Source organism: Alosa pseudoharengus, unplaced genomic scaffold (assembly GCF_046254945.1).
Source record: "Alosa pseudoharengus isolate Yale_2024_CS ecotype anadromous, Long Island Sound unplaced genomic scaffold, YU_APseudo_1.1 YU_APseudo_1.1_scf_7, whole genome shotgun sequence".
In the NCBI taxonomy this organism is placed as follows: Eukaryota; Metazoa; Chordata; class Actinopteri; order Clupeiformes; family Clupeidae; genus Alosa; species Alosa pseudoharengus.
Genome location: NW_027468859.1, coordinates 1,143,449 through 1,160,707, shown reverse-complemented (window position 1 = coordinate 1,160,707; position 17,259 = coordinate 1,143,449). Strand labels below are relative to the sequence as shown.

The window sequence follows — 17,259 nt, the reverse complement described above, 5'->3', positions numbered from 1 at the left end:
CCTTAAAACCGATAAAATAATGCTTGCGTTACACCCAAATAGTGCCTATGCGCTCCTGAAGCGTTTACCGGCGCACAGATGATGACCTCATCAAGCTGCGCCTTGAAGCATACAAACAAGCATGGATGGCTGCAGTAACAAACTTGCTCGCTCTGTTTCAACATTATGTCTGTGGTTTGGAATTATTTTCAAGTGTCTCCTTCGGACGTTAAACTTGCGATTTGCAATAGGCTTGTTTGAGATGGACTGAGTCTGACTTGGTCTGGCTTACTACATAAACGTGATCTTCAGAGGCTAGCCGGGAGGAGCTAAAACAGAGGGCAGCTCATCCCGGACAGACAGGCTACAGTTTGCCTGACGTGACTCGCGGGAGATATCGCGGAATTTTGTTGCCAATAAATACAGCAGAACTTTCATTCTTACTCATTAAAATGAGCATGATGACTGACGAAATAAATCCTTATGATGTAGTTTAAATAAACCACTGTTGTCATACAGTTAATAGGCCTGCATTGTAGCACATAAATTCAATATCAAGTGTTTTCCCTATATGTGTGTCTATCTATTTAACCAACAGCAGAAAACAACAGAATATCCAAACGTTTTCAGTAGGCTAGCCTACCATTGTTGCAGAAATTACGTATAAGAAGGTATCCCTTGTTGCATTCAAGAATGCATCCAGTGGGGCATCACAATAACATTAAGCATGTTGTGTTAATTCCACAACAGGAGATATGTGATGTTACCTAAATTAGTTTTGAGGAAAAATAACCCACATATCGACATCGGTATCGGCTGATATCGGAATCGAAAATTGAGAGTTGGACAATATCGGCATATCGGATATCGGCAAAAAAGCCAATATCGGACATCCCTAGTAAATTGCAAAACATACGCTTTCAAAATAACAGGCCGGGGAGAGATGTTACGTCTCACTGCTATAACAACCGTCACGCTATTAAAGAAATACATCTTCAGTCACATTGTCAAAAGTTAAAAGGACCGACAGTCAACTACACTGTAACAACGTAACGTAATTACTAGCTAATTCCGCTTCACTCTCGGCTTATTTACTGTAACAGCAGCAAAACTGGACATTGTTTTCACAAATTTGTCATGCTTATTTGAGTTAAGAGAACTGATGGGGATGTTCTTTTAATTGTTATTTCAAGCAATGTATGTCTCGTGACCAAATCACCATGAACACACTTCACTGATGATCTCTCTCGCGGATAACTGGTTCTCTCTGCCCGACTCTGGCTGGATCAGCAGGTTGCAGGATGTGTGGCGCGTTATACACTAGTGTTGCCAGCAGGGACGGTGTAGAGTGCCCTCTGGTGGACAAACTATACAACGCCAACACTCATGACATGGTTGAAGGGTGTTTCGTCCGTTTTTATTTTATTTTTAAAATATTCATTTATCGGCCATTATAAATGCCGATACCGATAGTTTTGAAAATGCCTAATATCGGCCGATAATATCGGCCCGCCGATAAATCGGTCGGGCTCTAAAAGTGGCTGTATTTTGACATTTTTGGTAGAAATACAATTTATTTACACTTCCGGGTGGGAACTTACGTTGTTTGCGGGAATCCGTTGTCCTGGTTGTTAGGAAACACGAGACCGACGGAAATGGGGGGCGTTCCGATATAGGCCTGGGCTACATTTTACACAAGCACTTGCATATTTCTCAATATGAGAAGTTCCTTATTTTTAACTGAACTAATATATTTAGTTTGTAATGAGTTTGTATCATGTGTGTACATTTTGTTGCTGTAGCATTTATTTCAGTTTATATCAGCTTTATTTTTGAAGAAGACATTGTGTTGCCTCAGGCCTGCTGCACATGTTTTTAAATTTGATTTGAAACAATCAAATGCCTCTTAAAATTAATTAATAAAGTATCTTTCTTTGCATTCATTTGATTCCCAATCAAGATACACTGCTAAGAATTGCTTTACATTGTTATGGACTTCTGGAAAATTCTGAAATGCAAAATAATAGAATAATTGAATTTTTAATCGTGATAAAATATGCAATTAACCGCTTGATATCCGCAGAACATGCAGACTTACACCTATGTCGGAAAGCAGCTAATGTAACGATACCTACATGTATCTGAACACACACGTTCATGGAAGGAACGTTTAGAACTTTGATAAAGTCAGAATATGTTGCGTGACCTACTTTAAACAGTCTATATCCATGACTTGTAAACGGGAATATGAACACACGCACTCGGAATATTAATGTCTGTGTAAACGTTTTGTGGCAGATGAGGCGGTGAAGTCCCCTCTACTTTAGGCATTTTTAAAAAGACATTTTCAGACAAGGTTATGTATAAATTGAAGCTGTGTGTGTGCTCTTTAAATTGGGTCTTGTAATAACAGATCATCACCGTGTGTGTGTGTGTGTGTGTGTGTGTATGTAATGTGTGTGTGTGTGTGTGTGTGTATGTAATGTGTGTGTGTGTGTGTGTGTGTGTGTGCTCTTGTAATAACAGATCATCACCATCAACGAGGCCAAGCGGCGTCAGAGCTTTGGGAGCTTTGAGGAGGCGGAGCCTATAGACCTGCTGCCCTGCCTGAGCGACCCTAGTACTCTGCTGGACGACACACACATTCAGAAGGTAACACACTCACTCACTCACTCACACACACACACACACACACACACACACATACACAACCAGGTAAAACAGACATTCAGAAGGTAACACACACACACACACACACACACAACCAGGTAAAACAGACATTCAGAAGGTAACACACACAAACACACACACACACACACACAACCAGGTAAAACAGACATTCAGAAGGTAACACACACACACACACAACCAGGTAAAACAGACATTCAGAAGGTAACACACACACACACACACACACACACAACCAGGTAAAACAGACATTCAGAAGGTTACACACACACACACACACACACACACACCCCTCCTCTGTGGTGTGTTGGCGTGACATGATTGGTTGCTGTTGCCTCTGTGGTGTGACATGATTGGTTGCTGTTGCCTCTGTGGTGTGTTGTGATTGGTTGCTGTTGCCTCTGTGGCGTGACATGATTGGTTGCTGTTGCCTCTGTGGCGTGACATGATTGGTTGCTGTTGCCTCTGTGGCGTGACATGATTGGTTGCTGTTGTAGCTGGCTGCCCGCTTGCCTGCGCGTGTGCAGGGGTATCCATGGCGACTGGCCTACAGCACGGGGGTGCACGGCACCAGCCTGAAGACGCTCTACCGCAGCCTGGCCGGGCTGGACTGCCCCGTGCTACTGGTCATCAAGGACATGGACAACCAGGTCATACACACACACACACATACATATACACATTCATACACACACACACACACACACACACATACGTATACACATTCATACACACACACACACATGCACATTCAGACATGCACAGTAGCATACAGTGGGCGTTGCTTTCAAATGGCCACTTCAGTCGCGCATTACGAGGCGTGAAGCTGCGTGAAGCTTTAGTACCACTTTCAGCCACTGTGCGTCGCTCTGCCACTGTACATCGCTCTGCCTGCCGCCCCTTCTGAAAAAGCAGGAGGCTACCATTAAACATAATTGTTGCCGAGAGGAATCCCAGCCTACAAATTCAATAACAAAATAAATCATGCATAATTAAACATTACCTCGATTTAGGCTACTTGGGTATGGCTTAAGGCTTGACTACACGGTGGTAACGAAATAACTGTTCAGAATTAATCTGTAGCCTTGGGAAGGCTTCTGCAGAAAACAATGTTGTTGGCGATTTAATACTATCTAGTGACGTTTTTAACAGGCTACGCTATAGAGGCTTAGACAACTATGACCCACGTTTTGGTTTTGTAAATTAATTTGCCCTACTTCTTGACTGCAATGTAGTCAATTGACTGCTTGACTATTTTTCTGTAATAATAAACATACATCTGCTTTATACCGCAGAATTACATTAATATTTGGCTGACTTGCAGACGCGCAACAAAAACACTGCCACTTCCCTCCCCATATTCCACTGATCACACATCAGACATCAGGGGTGCGTTTCCCAAAAGCTAACTACGTTAGCAACTAACATGGTTGAAACTATGTAAGTACGACAAAACTGTTTCCCAAACGATGCTAGTAGAAGCATAGTTCCAGGGATCTTCATGTCAAAGACGTCACTGACGCCAGTTATTTGTTTGCAAATTATTAATTATAAATATATTTAGGTTTCTAATTGATATTTACACTTCTAACCACAATACATCCATATTTTAAAATGCCCAAGGCAGAAAATACATAAATTAAAAGTCAATTTGCAGCCACGTGCACGTAAGTCAAAGTCACACACCTGCAGATAATAATAAGGTGCACACTTTTTGACGAGTCAGTTGAAAATATGTAGCCTTTGATTTTCATGGAGGGGGGGGGATTCCTTGTTAGTTTACGCAAACCAGTCCAAGAAGGCCGATTCAGATTTTGATAATATGATCTGCACAAAAGATAAACTTAGGTAAACAACGATGTGAATATTGTCAAAATCTTAACCCAGATTCGAACTCTTGTCATCAGCCGGCCTTAACGCAATGCGCCACAGAGTTATGTGCAGGTGTGCCCGTTCACGTGTTACTAAATGTCATTAACCACCTTAGTCTAGACTACTGAACAGGCTTGGAATTCCACCATTCTGGGGGCAAGGCCACTTGGCCTTCAGTTGGGCATATTTGGTGGGGGGCGCAAAGGCCACATGTCAGGGCACCAAGGCCAAAGTTAACTATACAGTAGTAGCATATAAAAATGATCAAAGTTGTATTTAGCCTATTCACTGCAGTAGACCTGCATCACATTTTGTATGAAACATTACAAAAACATGAAACATGACATATTACATAGAACTGTAAATCATCTGATCATCTAATAATTACAGATATCTAGGCTATATATAACATTTATTTTATATTTAGCCTGCTATGAAATCATGTATTGAACAATTTAAGCACAGCTTAGCTTTAAGAAACTCAAATAGCCTAGATGCATGCTTAGCATTTTGTGATCATTAAGGCTACTTTCACAAACTCTTAGTCAGCTGTCCTCTGATTTACCAATATCTAGGCGATATTTGTAACATTTATTTTGTATTTGGCCCGTTATGAAATTATGTGGAACAATTTAACCACATTGTAAAACTTAAAGCCCAAATTTGGAGACAATCCATGCATGTCGGAATTTACTGCAAATTCAAAACTGGATTACTCTTGAACGGCTAACTGTACAGGGGAATGCTTTACACCTTTGTGTTCGGTAAGGTCTGCTGTTTATTCTGATATATGGTTTGTCATGTGTTAAAAGAAGGGTTCGTGAAGTATAAGAGATGAATGGATAGGGAGATAATGGACGCAAAACCTTCAGTATGATTAAATTGAATTATATTATTTACTTTTCTCTCGAACTGTTCAACAAAGCAATTATCGGCTAACATCGTTTAAAAGCTGAGAAAAAGATGATGAGTAGGCTACTTCGCAAGTAGCCTAGTTCAACTGAGAAGAATGGGTGAATTTGGACGCACTTTCTTTCTTGCGCTGTCACTTTCTCCACTGCGTAAAAGACTAAATTCATTTGCGCTGTGAATGCTAAGATTATTTTGCCGGGCCACAGGCTAAATAAAAATCGCTATTAGTAGGACGCAAAGCAGAATATTGAAAGAAGGGGGCACCAAGGCCACCGTGGCCTGTAAACCTCTGATTTTCAAATGGGCATCACGGCCAACGCAAGGGGCTACGACGGCCACGGCCACCCACCACAGGAGATTGCAAATAAATCTAACTGATCAAAAGCAGCAATAGCAGAGACAGCACATTATGTCAATCTATAAATTCACAAAGTCTCCAGTCATTTAATGCCTGCTAGAGTTGACTGTAGCTCGGAATGCAATCGGTTGCCATAATAGGCTATCCTAAAATCCAGCGATAAAACAAAGCATGAACTCATGAGCGTCTGTCTGCCCTATATGTATACCCTCTGATTGTAATGCTTACAGATATCTAGGCGATATTTGTAACATTTATTTTGTATTTGGCCTGTTATAAAATCATGTTAACCTAACAATTAAGATTTGCTTTGCCTACACTGCTGTTTGGTTGTCCCAAACTTTGAGACAATCCATACTCACATTAACTGAATCTTATCAACCCGAACTGCGATGTTCCAAACAGAGTGACAGGATGCAATGCCTAATAATCTCACTGCCTTCGGCATAACTGCTAACAGTGCGCCTATTGTTAAACACCTGAAAAATATTAAGCTGCTATTTTCTTTTCATGACGAGCACTAAGCTTGAAATATAGCCGCAAGCGGCAATGGCGGGCCCGAGCACCTGCGGGCCGCAACCCGTGACATGTCGGAATCCAACAAAGCACCGACTTGGTGAGTTTCTGAAATGTACATATTTGATGCGTGTGCTATTTGTTTTTGTATTTTATTTTCTGGCACATTTACTCGCTTGGCCAGGTGGGGGCGTAATGCAAGGCAGGCCCATTTGGTGTCATGATAATCATAATATATATTAACCTGAGAAATTTCAGACGATTCATTTTAAGCAAAGAACATTTCTGATACACTTTTTGGTTGGCCAGATGGTGGCGCTATGTTAGGCATGAAAATTACACATGTGAATATCATCACAATAATGATATCCAAAATGTTTGTAAACTTTCAGATCAATCACTTAAGGCATTGTCCATTTCTGGCACATTTACTGCTTGACCAGGTGGTGGCGCTATGCCAGGCAGGCCCATTGGGTGTCTGGATATCATCATAATCATAATATCTATTAACCTGAAAAGTTTCAGACCATTTATTCAAAGCATAGAGCATTTCTGGCACATTTCCTGCTTGGCCAGAAGGTGGCGCTATGCTAGGCCTGTGAATTATGCATGTGAATATCATCACAATAATGATATCCAATATTTTATAAAGTTTCAGATCAATCACTTAAGGCATTGTCCATTTCTGGCACATTTCCTGTTTGGCCAGGTGGTGGCGCTATGCCAGGCAGGCCCATTGGGTGTCTGGAAATCATCATAATCATGATATCTATTGACCTGAGAAGTTTCAGACCATTCATTCAATGAACTGTGATTTATGACACATTTCTTCTTCATGTGGTGAGATATTAAAATCATATCAAATATATTACAACATTCAAAAATCCATTCACAATTTAACATCAGCGACATCTTGGCATAATATTTGCCAAATTTCAAATGAATCTGACAAACCATCTAGGAGGAGTATGTTCAAATTGATCATGTGACATCAGTATAATTGTCATTCTTTCTGTTGCCAGTTGGTGGCGCTATGCCAAACATGCATTATGGGCATTTGAATATTATCATTAACATGGTCTTCAATGACCTGTGAAATTTAAAACATTTCAAGCCATGCATGGTGAATTATGACACATTTATTGTTTATGTGGAAGGGTATTAAAATTCATAGTTTCGCCATTTCGTCAAATTACAACATATCAAAAAAAGGCTTCACAATTTAGAATCAGGAACATCTCGGCGTCATGTATACCAACTTTGACATGAATCGGATCAACCGTCTAGGAGGAGTACGTTAAAATTGATCATGTCCACAACGCACAAATTCTCAATTACCTCACTTCCTGTGGGCGTGGCTAATGGCATGTTAATACAAAAGTTGTTTGTTTTTGGGAGTTACATACACCCCCCAAATTTGGTGTGTGTATCTAAAACTATATGCCAACCACAAGTCACAGTGACATAAGGGGGCGCTATGGAGTTCCTGGGCAACGCCCGGTGCCAAGCTTTTGTCCCTGTCTATACACTGTACCACTTGATGTCTGTGCCAAATTTCATGCGTTTTCACCCATGGGAAGCATCTTTTTTGGGATCACAATTCAGCACATATTTCATGACATATTAGTCTGCACAAAATCCCAAATACCTCACTTCCTGTTGGGCGTGGCTAATGCATTGTGTATAGGAAAGTTGTTCATCTTGGGGAGATATAGACACCTACCAAATTTGGTGTGTGTAGCTGAAAGTATATGCCCACCACGGGATCAGTTATCTAAGGGGGCGTAAGGGGGCGCTAGCGAGTCTTTGGGCCATACCCGGGGCCAAGCTTTTTTACCTAGCTGCTTTGTGTGACACCTGATGTGTGTGCCAAATTTCAAGACTTTTCCATTATGTTAACCACCTCAAAATATTTTCCAACCACGGGATCAGTCACCTAAGGGGGCGCTAGCGAGTCCCTGGGCCACGCCCAGGGTCAAGCTCTTGTACCTAACTGCGATGCGTGACACCTGACGTGTGTGCCAAATTTCAAGAGTTTTCGACCATGTTAACCACCTCAAAAACAGGAAAGCAAAAAAGTGGAATAACAATAATAATAATAATAATAATAATAGTGAAAAATAATAATCCTTACAAAAACAATAGGGCCTTGCGCCCTTCGGTGCTCGGGCCCTAATGATTTATGACTGAATGGAACGTTGCGTTTTTAAGCGCCAGAACTGCTTATAAACGTCGTGTTACACCAATCATCATCTTCTAATGTATCCTTATGTTGAGATGTCCATTCTCTTTGCCCTAGTAGACTTGTAGTCAAGACCGCCTAAACCGAGACCAAGACACTACCAAGACCAGAGGGTATCAAGATGAGACCAAGGCCAAGACAGACTGAGTCAAGACCAAGACAAAGTCGAGACGAGACCGAGACCAAGACCGAGACCAAAAAAAACAACAAAAAAAACAGCTAGCGAGCTAGTGTTACCAAAGTCCTTTTAGGCAAGTCCCTCCACTCGGCGGCCATATTGCAACGCTTTTTGGGTACTAATCGGGCATCCTATTCAGCAGAAATGCGCGTGCACAAGGCTTCACCACACCAACCGTGCTCCAGTGTCGAGTTCACAACACATGATTGGCACAATGTCTGCACAACACAGCACATAATTGGCTCAAAGTAGGCAACTCACACCACATGATTCGCTCAATGTATACACATGTCGACATTTTGGCGAGGAAGGGGTGGAATATGTGTAGACAACGGCCATGTTGGCGTTACAAACTAGCCCCATGCATTTCTATGGAGGATTTTTTGAGTGCTGTGTCTCCACATTAGAAAGTCTCTGGTGTTACACCATAACTTGCATCAATTGAATAAGAGCAGCATACTGGGGCAGGGTTCTCAAGTTTTGAGCTCAGCTTGGAGTGAGATTGGGGGGGGGGTGCATTCACTCACTAATTATAAAAAAAAATTGTAAAGAAGCATTAACCCTTTGAGACCTTGAATTTGTCATTGTAATCTATACATCCTATATCTTGTTTTTGTCTGGGAAAGTATAATGCATAGCCTATGTCTCTTATGTCAGCCTTATCAAGGGAAACCATTTGTTTTTTTATGTCACCAGGAAGCATGTCAGTAGAAATAACTTTTCATATTTAGGTGGGATAGATTGGAATCTTGAAATATAATAATCGTGACGCTGGGATATTCTATGGCTCACCAATTTACGAGATGTAGGCCTATATGTACTGAGTGAGACAAATATTTTATTTATTAGGCTAATTGCTTTATTCACTTGAGTAGCCTATATTGTCACTGAATCATTAGACTAAGCATGTGCATGCCGAAACCGAGGACAGCAAGTTCATTATACATTATGGTGGTTGGCAGGTCATTGTCTGCAGCAGTCCTGTATGTTTAGAAAAAAATGTAGGCCTATGTGTAGCATACTCGCTCAAATTGATAACACTCGTTAATAATAAGCTAATTTTCATTCATTGTTGACATGGTCCATGGAGGATCAGATGGGTGTCCCGGGACCTGATGAACACGGTGCTAAAAAGCACAAACGAGTGCGAAAGTTGCAGCCGTGACGACAGGCAAAGTGCAGGCAGCCACGAGAGTGATTGGTCGTGTAAAATGAACGTTGCTGATGTCTGGCTTACACAAAGCTATAACGACACAATCATTAGGTTTTCTTAATGACCGACAGTTTAGTTTAGTTTATAGATAAGAAATAATTTTGCCATAAAGTAGGCTAGGCCAAATGTTCGTGAAAAGGCTTGATTTACACACCCTGTAAAGTACCATAAGTAGGCTGGTTTACCAAATGACAGACAGTTGCATTTCTGAATAAAACGAATGTTGGTGCAGTTTTGAAATCTTAAACGTGTAACCCCACACAAGCATAACGTGGTTGTAGGGAGGGGATGTGCTATTTTGGAATTTTACCCGGATACAACGAATAGCCTACGATTTTTTGATTGGATGTCGGTGGCTATTTATTTTTTTGATTTTGCTGGTGAATGGTGCGCTAGTTCTGAACCCTGAGAGAAATCCTCTCGTATCCCTGCGCCTCCTCTAATAATTATGCAGATGCCTTGACATCCCTAGTAATATTTCTGCGTGAGAAATGCAAGGTGTGGCGTGTGAGCGTGTGAACTTGTTGAATTGCGTGTGTAACCCTGCTGGGGTAAGAGGTTCAGTCCCAGTTTAAATTAAATTTAAGAAGGTATTATTTCAACTACAGACAGAACAATGCAGAGACAGAGCATGTCATGAATGTGTGTGACTGTGAGCTCACTCACTGTAAATGTTTTCGTAGACTGGGTGAGATAAACTATGTAGGCTATAGCAATTGCATGACAATGATGAGAGAGAGAGACTTTGCAAAACTTGCATTTTGCAGAATGCTTCTTTCTTGCCCCTGGACTGCAAATTTCTTTATGTTCCGTGAATGCAAATTTAATGATGGCGGAATTCGCTGACATTATTATTACTAGGTCTGACTGAGACTGACAGCTACGACGTAAACCTAACGTTTCGCGCTGGCTACACTTGCGTCTTTTGATTGGATGAGCGCCAGTTTCTTAATCACAACAAAATACATGCATGTCATTGATTGGTTGCATTTGAAAGGTTGCATTTGAAGGGCGTGAAAGGCGAAATAATTTAATGTTGCATTATCGAATGTTATGTTTTGTATCATGGACATATTTGTTGCAAATCTCCCGACCACTATGTCGACCCGAGACCACAAGACCAAGACAATGAGACCAAGACAAGACCGAGGGATCCGAGACCAAGACAAGACCAAGACCAAAGACGGTCGAGACTGTGACAAGACCGAGACCACGTAAAAGTGGTCTCGAGACCGGTCTCGAGACATCCAACTCTATGCCCTAGGCTATCATTTGTGCGCAAAGCATGTTTCAATTAAGACAGTAGCCTACACAAGCTATTCTTATTGTTGTAATATTGAATGATTTCATGAATAAAGCATTGAAAAATTGTACGCACGGTGCGTACAGGATTATGGCTGGCGGCGCCACTGACCAAGGCCACAGTAGCCTGTGAACCTCTGATTTTCAAAGGGGAATCATAACGCAGGGGGCAACTCTTCTCTTCAATTTCCCTTCCAAATTACTTTTTATTGTCTGAAGACATCGATCGCAAGAATCTAACATTCTAAGCAACATCAAGCTAACCAAAGTGCAGTCGGTTCTCCCACCATGGTTTTGGAAATCACACACCTGCTGCATCTGAAGGCCCACGCATAATAAGGCCTACGACTATCACTCTACACGTCCCCTGTTGCACATCACATTTTAATTTGCTAGCTGATCCTGCCTCCTGGCTCCCCAAAATGCCGCATCATGTGAACAGATCAGCAGGCCGGCAAATTTTCACCTCATTTTCAGACACAAAAAGACGGCAAAAAGACGTCTCCTCTTCCCGCAAATTTAGCGTAATCTCTGTGTGAAAAGGCCTATTGACTTGGCTTATTAACACAACATAACATTAATAACAGAAAGGCTAAGGATTATTTGCGTCCAGGATGATTACAGATATGATTATCAGGGATGAAATTGATGACCGGAATGAAAAGAAGGGGGGATGGGGGGGGTGTGGATGGTAGCTCTGAGAGTGTGAATGAGGTGGTGTTGGGATGGGGGTGGGGGTGAGGGGTAGTGTGTGTGTGTGTGTGTGTGTGCGCATATGTGTAAGGTTGGCTTGCTGTTGGGCCAGAAGGAGAGAAGCTGGAACACAGAGAGGGAGGGTTTCAGAGGAGAGGAGTTGTAATTATTCTGTTAAAGATGAGTGTAGTAATAAGAATAACTGATTGCCTGACTGATTGACAACCTGGGCACCCATTAATGGCCACAGTTCCACCCAGCCCCCGCAGTTATGGCGACGAGCTGACAGAGGGGAGGACCTGCGTGCCACCCATCCCCCCAGGCCCCCAGCATATGCACACGTCCCCCACTGCCACGACCAACCACACCTGGCCCCCAGACCTCCACCCAACACGCCACTCTTGACCTAAATATGTATGTGAATGGCTAGGTTGAGGGCTCTATCTAGTGTGTAGCATTAAAAGAAGTGGACATGCATGGTGAATATCTGTGAGGATTTCCCCATGCACACCCTGTGTAAGATGTATGCCTCCTCTGTAATGTGTGCATTAAAATAAGTGAGGCATGCAGATAGCCACCTTTGATGGATGTCACCTCACATGTAGTGCAATTAAAAGAGAGTAAAGCGTGCTGTGTGCTTCCAGGACAAGGCGTGTGTGTGCATGAGCGTATGAGGAGGGTGCACACCGGGGGCCCAGGGCCAATAGACCCAACCAATGCCAAACCCACACAGCGACCCGCCAGGGCCAATAGATAACCCACAGGACCCAACCAATGCCAAACCCACACAGCGACCCACCAGGACCGAGTCTCCCAAGCCATCCAATGGGGCCCCGGCAGAATAACGATGAGAGAGGCAGAGAGAGTGAAATTAGAAAAGTTATCAGAGATGTAAATAAAAGGGGGAGGGGAAGAAAGGGATGCTATTTATTTGCTATTTATAATAATAATATTAATAATAATAATAATAACAACTACAATAATAGTTCCAGCTATCATCCCCTGCCCAGTGTTTGAGGATAAGTGTATCTGTTGATGAAGTGTGTTGGTGTGGAGATGGATCTCATGCAAAGAGGGTCAGGACTGTAGGTAGGTGATAAAGGGGTACCAAGGAGAGGTTGTATCCTGAGTATTGATTACGTTTGTAGTTGATAGGTTTTCTAATGATCTATAGTCTGTTAACAAGTTTTTCCAATGAGTGATGTGAACATTGTTCCTAGATTTCCAGTTCATGAGGATTGTTTTCTTGGCGATAGTCAGCGCTACCAGCAGTGTTTTAATGCAGGAGTTGCTTAAATTGACTGTGGATGTATCACCAAGTATGCATAAGGAAGGGGATGCTGGGATGTGACAGCCAAAGATGGAAGAGAGAGATTTTGTGACACTCACCCAGAACTGGTTGATTGGAGCGCAGTGCCAAACCGCATGAATGTATGTGTCTGGGTTATTCTGTGTGTGTCTGGGTTATTCTGTGTGCAGTGAGAGCATGAATGTATGTGTCTGGGTTATTTTGTGTGCAGTGAGAGCATGAATGTATGTGTCTGGGTTATTTTGTGTGCAGTGAGAGCATAGATCCGAACCAAAGCCCCCTTTTTTTTTTTTACTAATTACTACATGTGTTTATTTTAGAGGGGATATTCGAACGTCTTTTTTGAGCAATTTTGACAGTCCTAGTCCACTGTAGGCTACACCAATCGTCTATTAACACCTTCCACCTAACCCCGGTGAGTGGGTGTCGCTATAATGCGTGTTAAATAGCACCATTGAGTAGCCTATGCGAAATAGCCTTAAAATCGTTCCGGCACCACTCTTTTGACAGGCTATGGACAACAGGCTGGTTGAAACAATAGCAAAGTATGCATATGTTGAGTACTTTTTGTGCACTTTCAGTCACCTACACTACGCCTAAATTACGCATGATCTGTCGTTTGACTACTGAACAGTTTACGTAACTCAGAAGGTTAATTGCGTTAACCCAAACTAAAAGGAAAAAAACACTTTCCTTTGTTTTTATAAACAGAAATTATATTTCGTGTTGACATCACGCCGTTAAAAAAACAAGATAGCCTATCCATCCAGAAGCGCGCATTAGCCAACAGTAAGTGGAGGCAGTGGTTCTCAAACTTTGCCATATCCTACACTGGTGTAAAAGGCGTGTATGGTATTGTATTTTTGTAAAGGTCTGCCAGCTTAGGCCCATGAATGGTGTGCCTTCTCACAAAAGCATAGTCACTGGGCTCAGCTAGATGTAGCTTCTCCTTCACCAACCTGTGAGCCTATGAGGCAGTCACGTTGTCAGTGGCATTCTCAGGTCCTTCTCATCTGCTGATACAGCAACATGAGTATTCCACTATAGCATTGCTCCTCATTGCCCTACTCCTTTCCTTTCAGAATGTTCTTACTATCCATAATCATAAGTCTTTCTTCAGTGAATTAGCAAGATACCATCAGAAGCCAAAAATCATAAAACACCTGTGCGCGCGCTATCTCTCCCCTGCGCATGAAGCTGTCTGCGTGTTGTAGGCTAGATTTGCGTGAGTTCTTTCTATCTGCTTTACTTTTGTGAGTTGCGACCACCTAGGCTATGTTATAAACGTTCTATGAGGTACCAGTGTTTAGCTGTGTCACAAAACAATAAGCTTTGTCAGACTACTTTTTAAATGATACTCAGGGCTATATACATTTTAAACATTCGGGGCTGACGACCCGACAAAGCCTTGCGTTAATTCTTCAGGTGGGAAGTATCAGGAATTTTCATACGAGAGACGCTCTCATTGGTGGTTAGTATATGGAGTAGGGGATTGACAGCAACATAGCCAATCAGATTATGAGAGCTGCTGAATTTAACATAAGCTGCAATGTTTGATTTTAAATTCATGTAAATTTAGCCGGGACTGTAAGCTGGCACACGTGGGTGCTCGATGTTTTCAGTGGGTGCCCGAGAGACGGAGCACCCACGGTATCGGCGCCTATGACAAGCGTATCTCGCGGTTGCATCCATTACAAACAAACATGCAATGTGAACGTCTGGGATTGGGGAGAGCACTAAATGCTCTTCTGAATAAGCACAAAGTCAAGCCTTTAAATGTAAAACACTCTAATAATCAAAAAAATAAACGCTAATGAAGTAAACTTGTGACCATCAAAAATCGTTTATCTCCTGTAACTCCGTGATAACAGGACGTAACAGGAAGGCATTTGGCTGAGCAACGGAGGTTAATACTCTATATTTTGTCCAAATGATGTCTGTCTATCATCGTTGCACTCGAACCAGAGTGTTTAATTTGTCCTGCGTTTCTTCTACGGCTGCAAACGGGATTCACTCGCAATTAACTAAATATTTCTTTATTAGGGCAGGGCAGGCATATTTCTGGCTATTAAATTATTTCTAAACCAGTCTGCTAAAGTCTGTAGTGAAGTCTGTGTAGGGTTTTCCAGGCTCTATTTCTCTTTACGAGACACCCTGCTCACTTGAGACCTCTGCTGGTTGTTTGGGTTGTTGCAGCGTCGTCGTAGCGCCACTGGAAAAATACAAATTAAAGTCGCATGATCCTATGCGTGGACCGCGAGGGAAGCTGGCCAAATAAAAGCAATGCCCACTGTACACAAACACACACACACACACACACACACACACACACACACACGCACGTGTTGACTCCCTGTGTGCTGTTGGTCAGGTGTTTGGTGCGTTCTCTACACACCCGTTCAGAGTGAGTGAACACTGCTACGGCACTGGAGAGACGTTCCTCTACAGCTTTAGCCCCGAGATCAAGGTACACACACACACACACACACACACACACACACACACACACACACACACACACATTCCTCTACAGCTTCAGCCCAGAGATCAAGGCACACACACACACACTTGTCCTGTCATACACACACACACCTTCAACACACCACAGAGTTTACACACAATCTCACTGACACACACACTCCCACTCCTCACTTTTTTTAGGTGTCCTCACCCTGAAGTGTGTGTGTGTGTGTGTGTGTGTGTGTCTCTACATGCACAGGTTTATCATTGGACAGGTGAGAACTCCTACTTTGTGAAAGGGAACATCGACTCTTTGCAGCTGGGGGGTGGAGGGTGAGTATCAGATGTGTGTGTGTGTGAGTATCAGATGTGTGTGTGTGTGTGTGAGTATCAGATGTGTGTGTGTGAGTATCAGATGTGTGTGTGTGTGTGAGTATCAGATGTGTGTGTGTGTGTGAGTATCAGATGTGTGTGTGTGTGTGAGTATCAGATGTGTGTGTGTGTGTGAGTATCAGATGTGATGTGTGTGTGTGTGTGAGTATCAGATGTGATGTGTGTGTGTGTGTGAGTATCAGATGTGATGTGTGTGTGTGTGTGTGAGTATCAGATGTGTGTGTGTGTGTGTGAGTATCAGATGTGTGTGTGTGTGTGTGTGAGTATCAGATGTGTGTGTGTGTGTGAGTATCAGATGTGTGTGTGAGTATCATGTGTGTGTGTGTGAGTATCAGATGTGTGCTGTATGTGTGTGTGAGTATCAGATGTGTGTGTGTGTGAGTATCAGATGTGTGTGTGAGTATCAGATGTGTGTGTGTGTGTGAGTATCAGATGTGTGTGTGTGTGAGTATCAGATGTGTGTGTGTGTGTGTGTGTGAGTATCAGATGTGTGTGTGTGTGAGTATCAGATGTGTGTGTGTGTGTGTGTGAGAGAATCAGATGTGGGTCTGTGTCTATTTTTCTGTGATATGAAATATTCCCCAGATGATCAAGTTCTATTTTAAAAGATCTTCTCTAGGCCTGAACACAAAACAGCTAGTTTAAATACATTACACACAAAAGAACATAACTAGTTCAGACAAAAGAAGATAACTAGTTTAAATACATTACACACAGAAGAAGATAACTAGTGTATTTTAATACAGTGTGTGTGCGCTGAGGAATGTAACTAGTGTATTTTAATACAGTGTGTGTGCGCTGAGGAAGATAACTAGTGTATTTTAATACAGTGTGTGCGCTGAGGAAGGTAACTAGTGTATTTTAATACAGTGTGTGTGCGCTGAGGAAGGTAACTAGTGTATTTTAATACAGTGTGTGTGCGCTGAGGAAGATAACTAGTGTATTTTAATACAGTGTGTGTGCGCTGAGGAAGATAACTAGTGTATTTTAATACAGTGTGTGTGCGCTGAGGAAGGTAACTAGTGTATTTTAATACAGTGTGTGCGCGCTGAGGAAGATAACTAGTGTATTTTAATACAGTGTGTGCGCTGAGGAAGATAACTAGTGTATTTTAATACAGTGTGTGTGCGCTGAGGAAGATAAC

General features: G+C 42.3%; 1 protein-coding gene across 1 annotated transcript in view; it reads left to right on the top strand.

Moving 5' to 3' along the window:
* Window positions 1-17,259, top strand: part of ncoa7b (nuclear receptor coactivator 7b) — a 64,066-nt gene that overhangs the window by 45,167 nt on the left and 1,640 nt on the right. Inside the window, exons 12-15 of the mRNA XM_076272656.1 lie at window positions 2,506-2,631; window positions 3,165-3,317; window positions 15,634-15,729; window positions 15,982-16,055. Of these exons, the coding sequence (XP_076128771.1) occupies window positions 2,506-2,631; window positions 3,165-3,317; window positions 15,634-15,729; window positions 15,982-16,055 (449 nt within the window). The remainder of the gene's footprint in view (window positions 1-2,505; window positions 2,632-3,164; window positions 3,318-15,633; window positions 15,730-15,981; window positions 16,056-17,259) is intronic.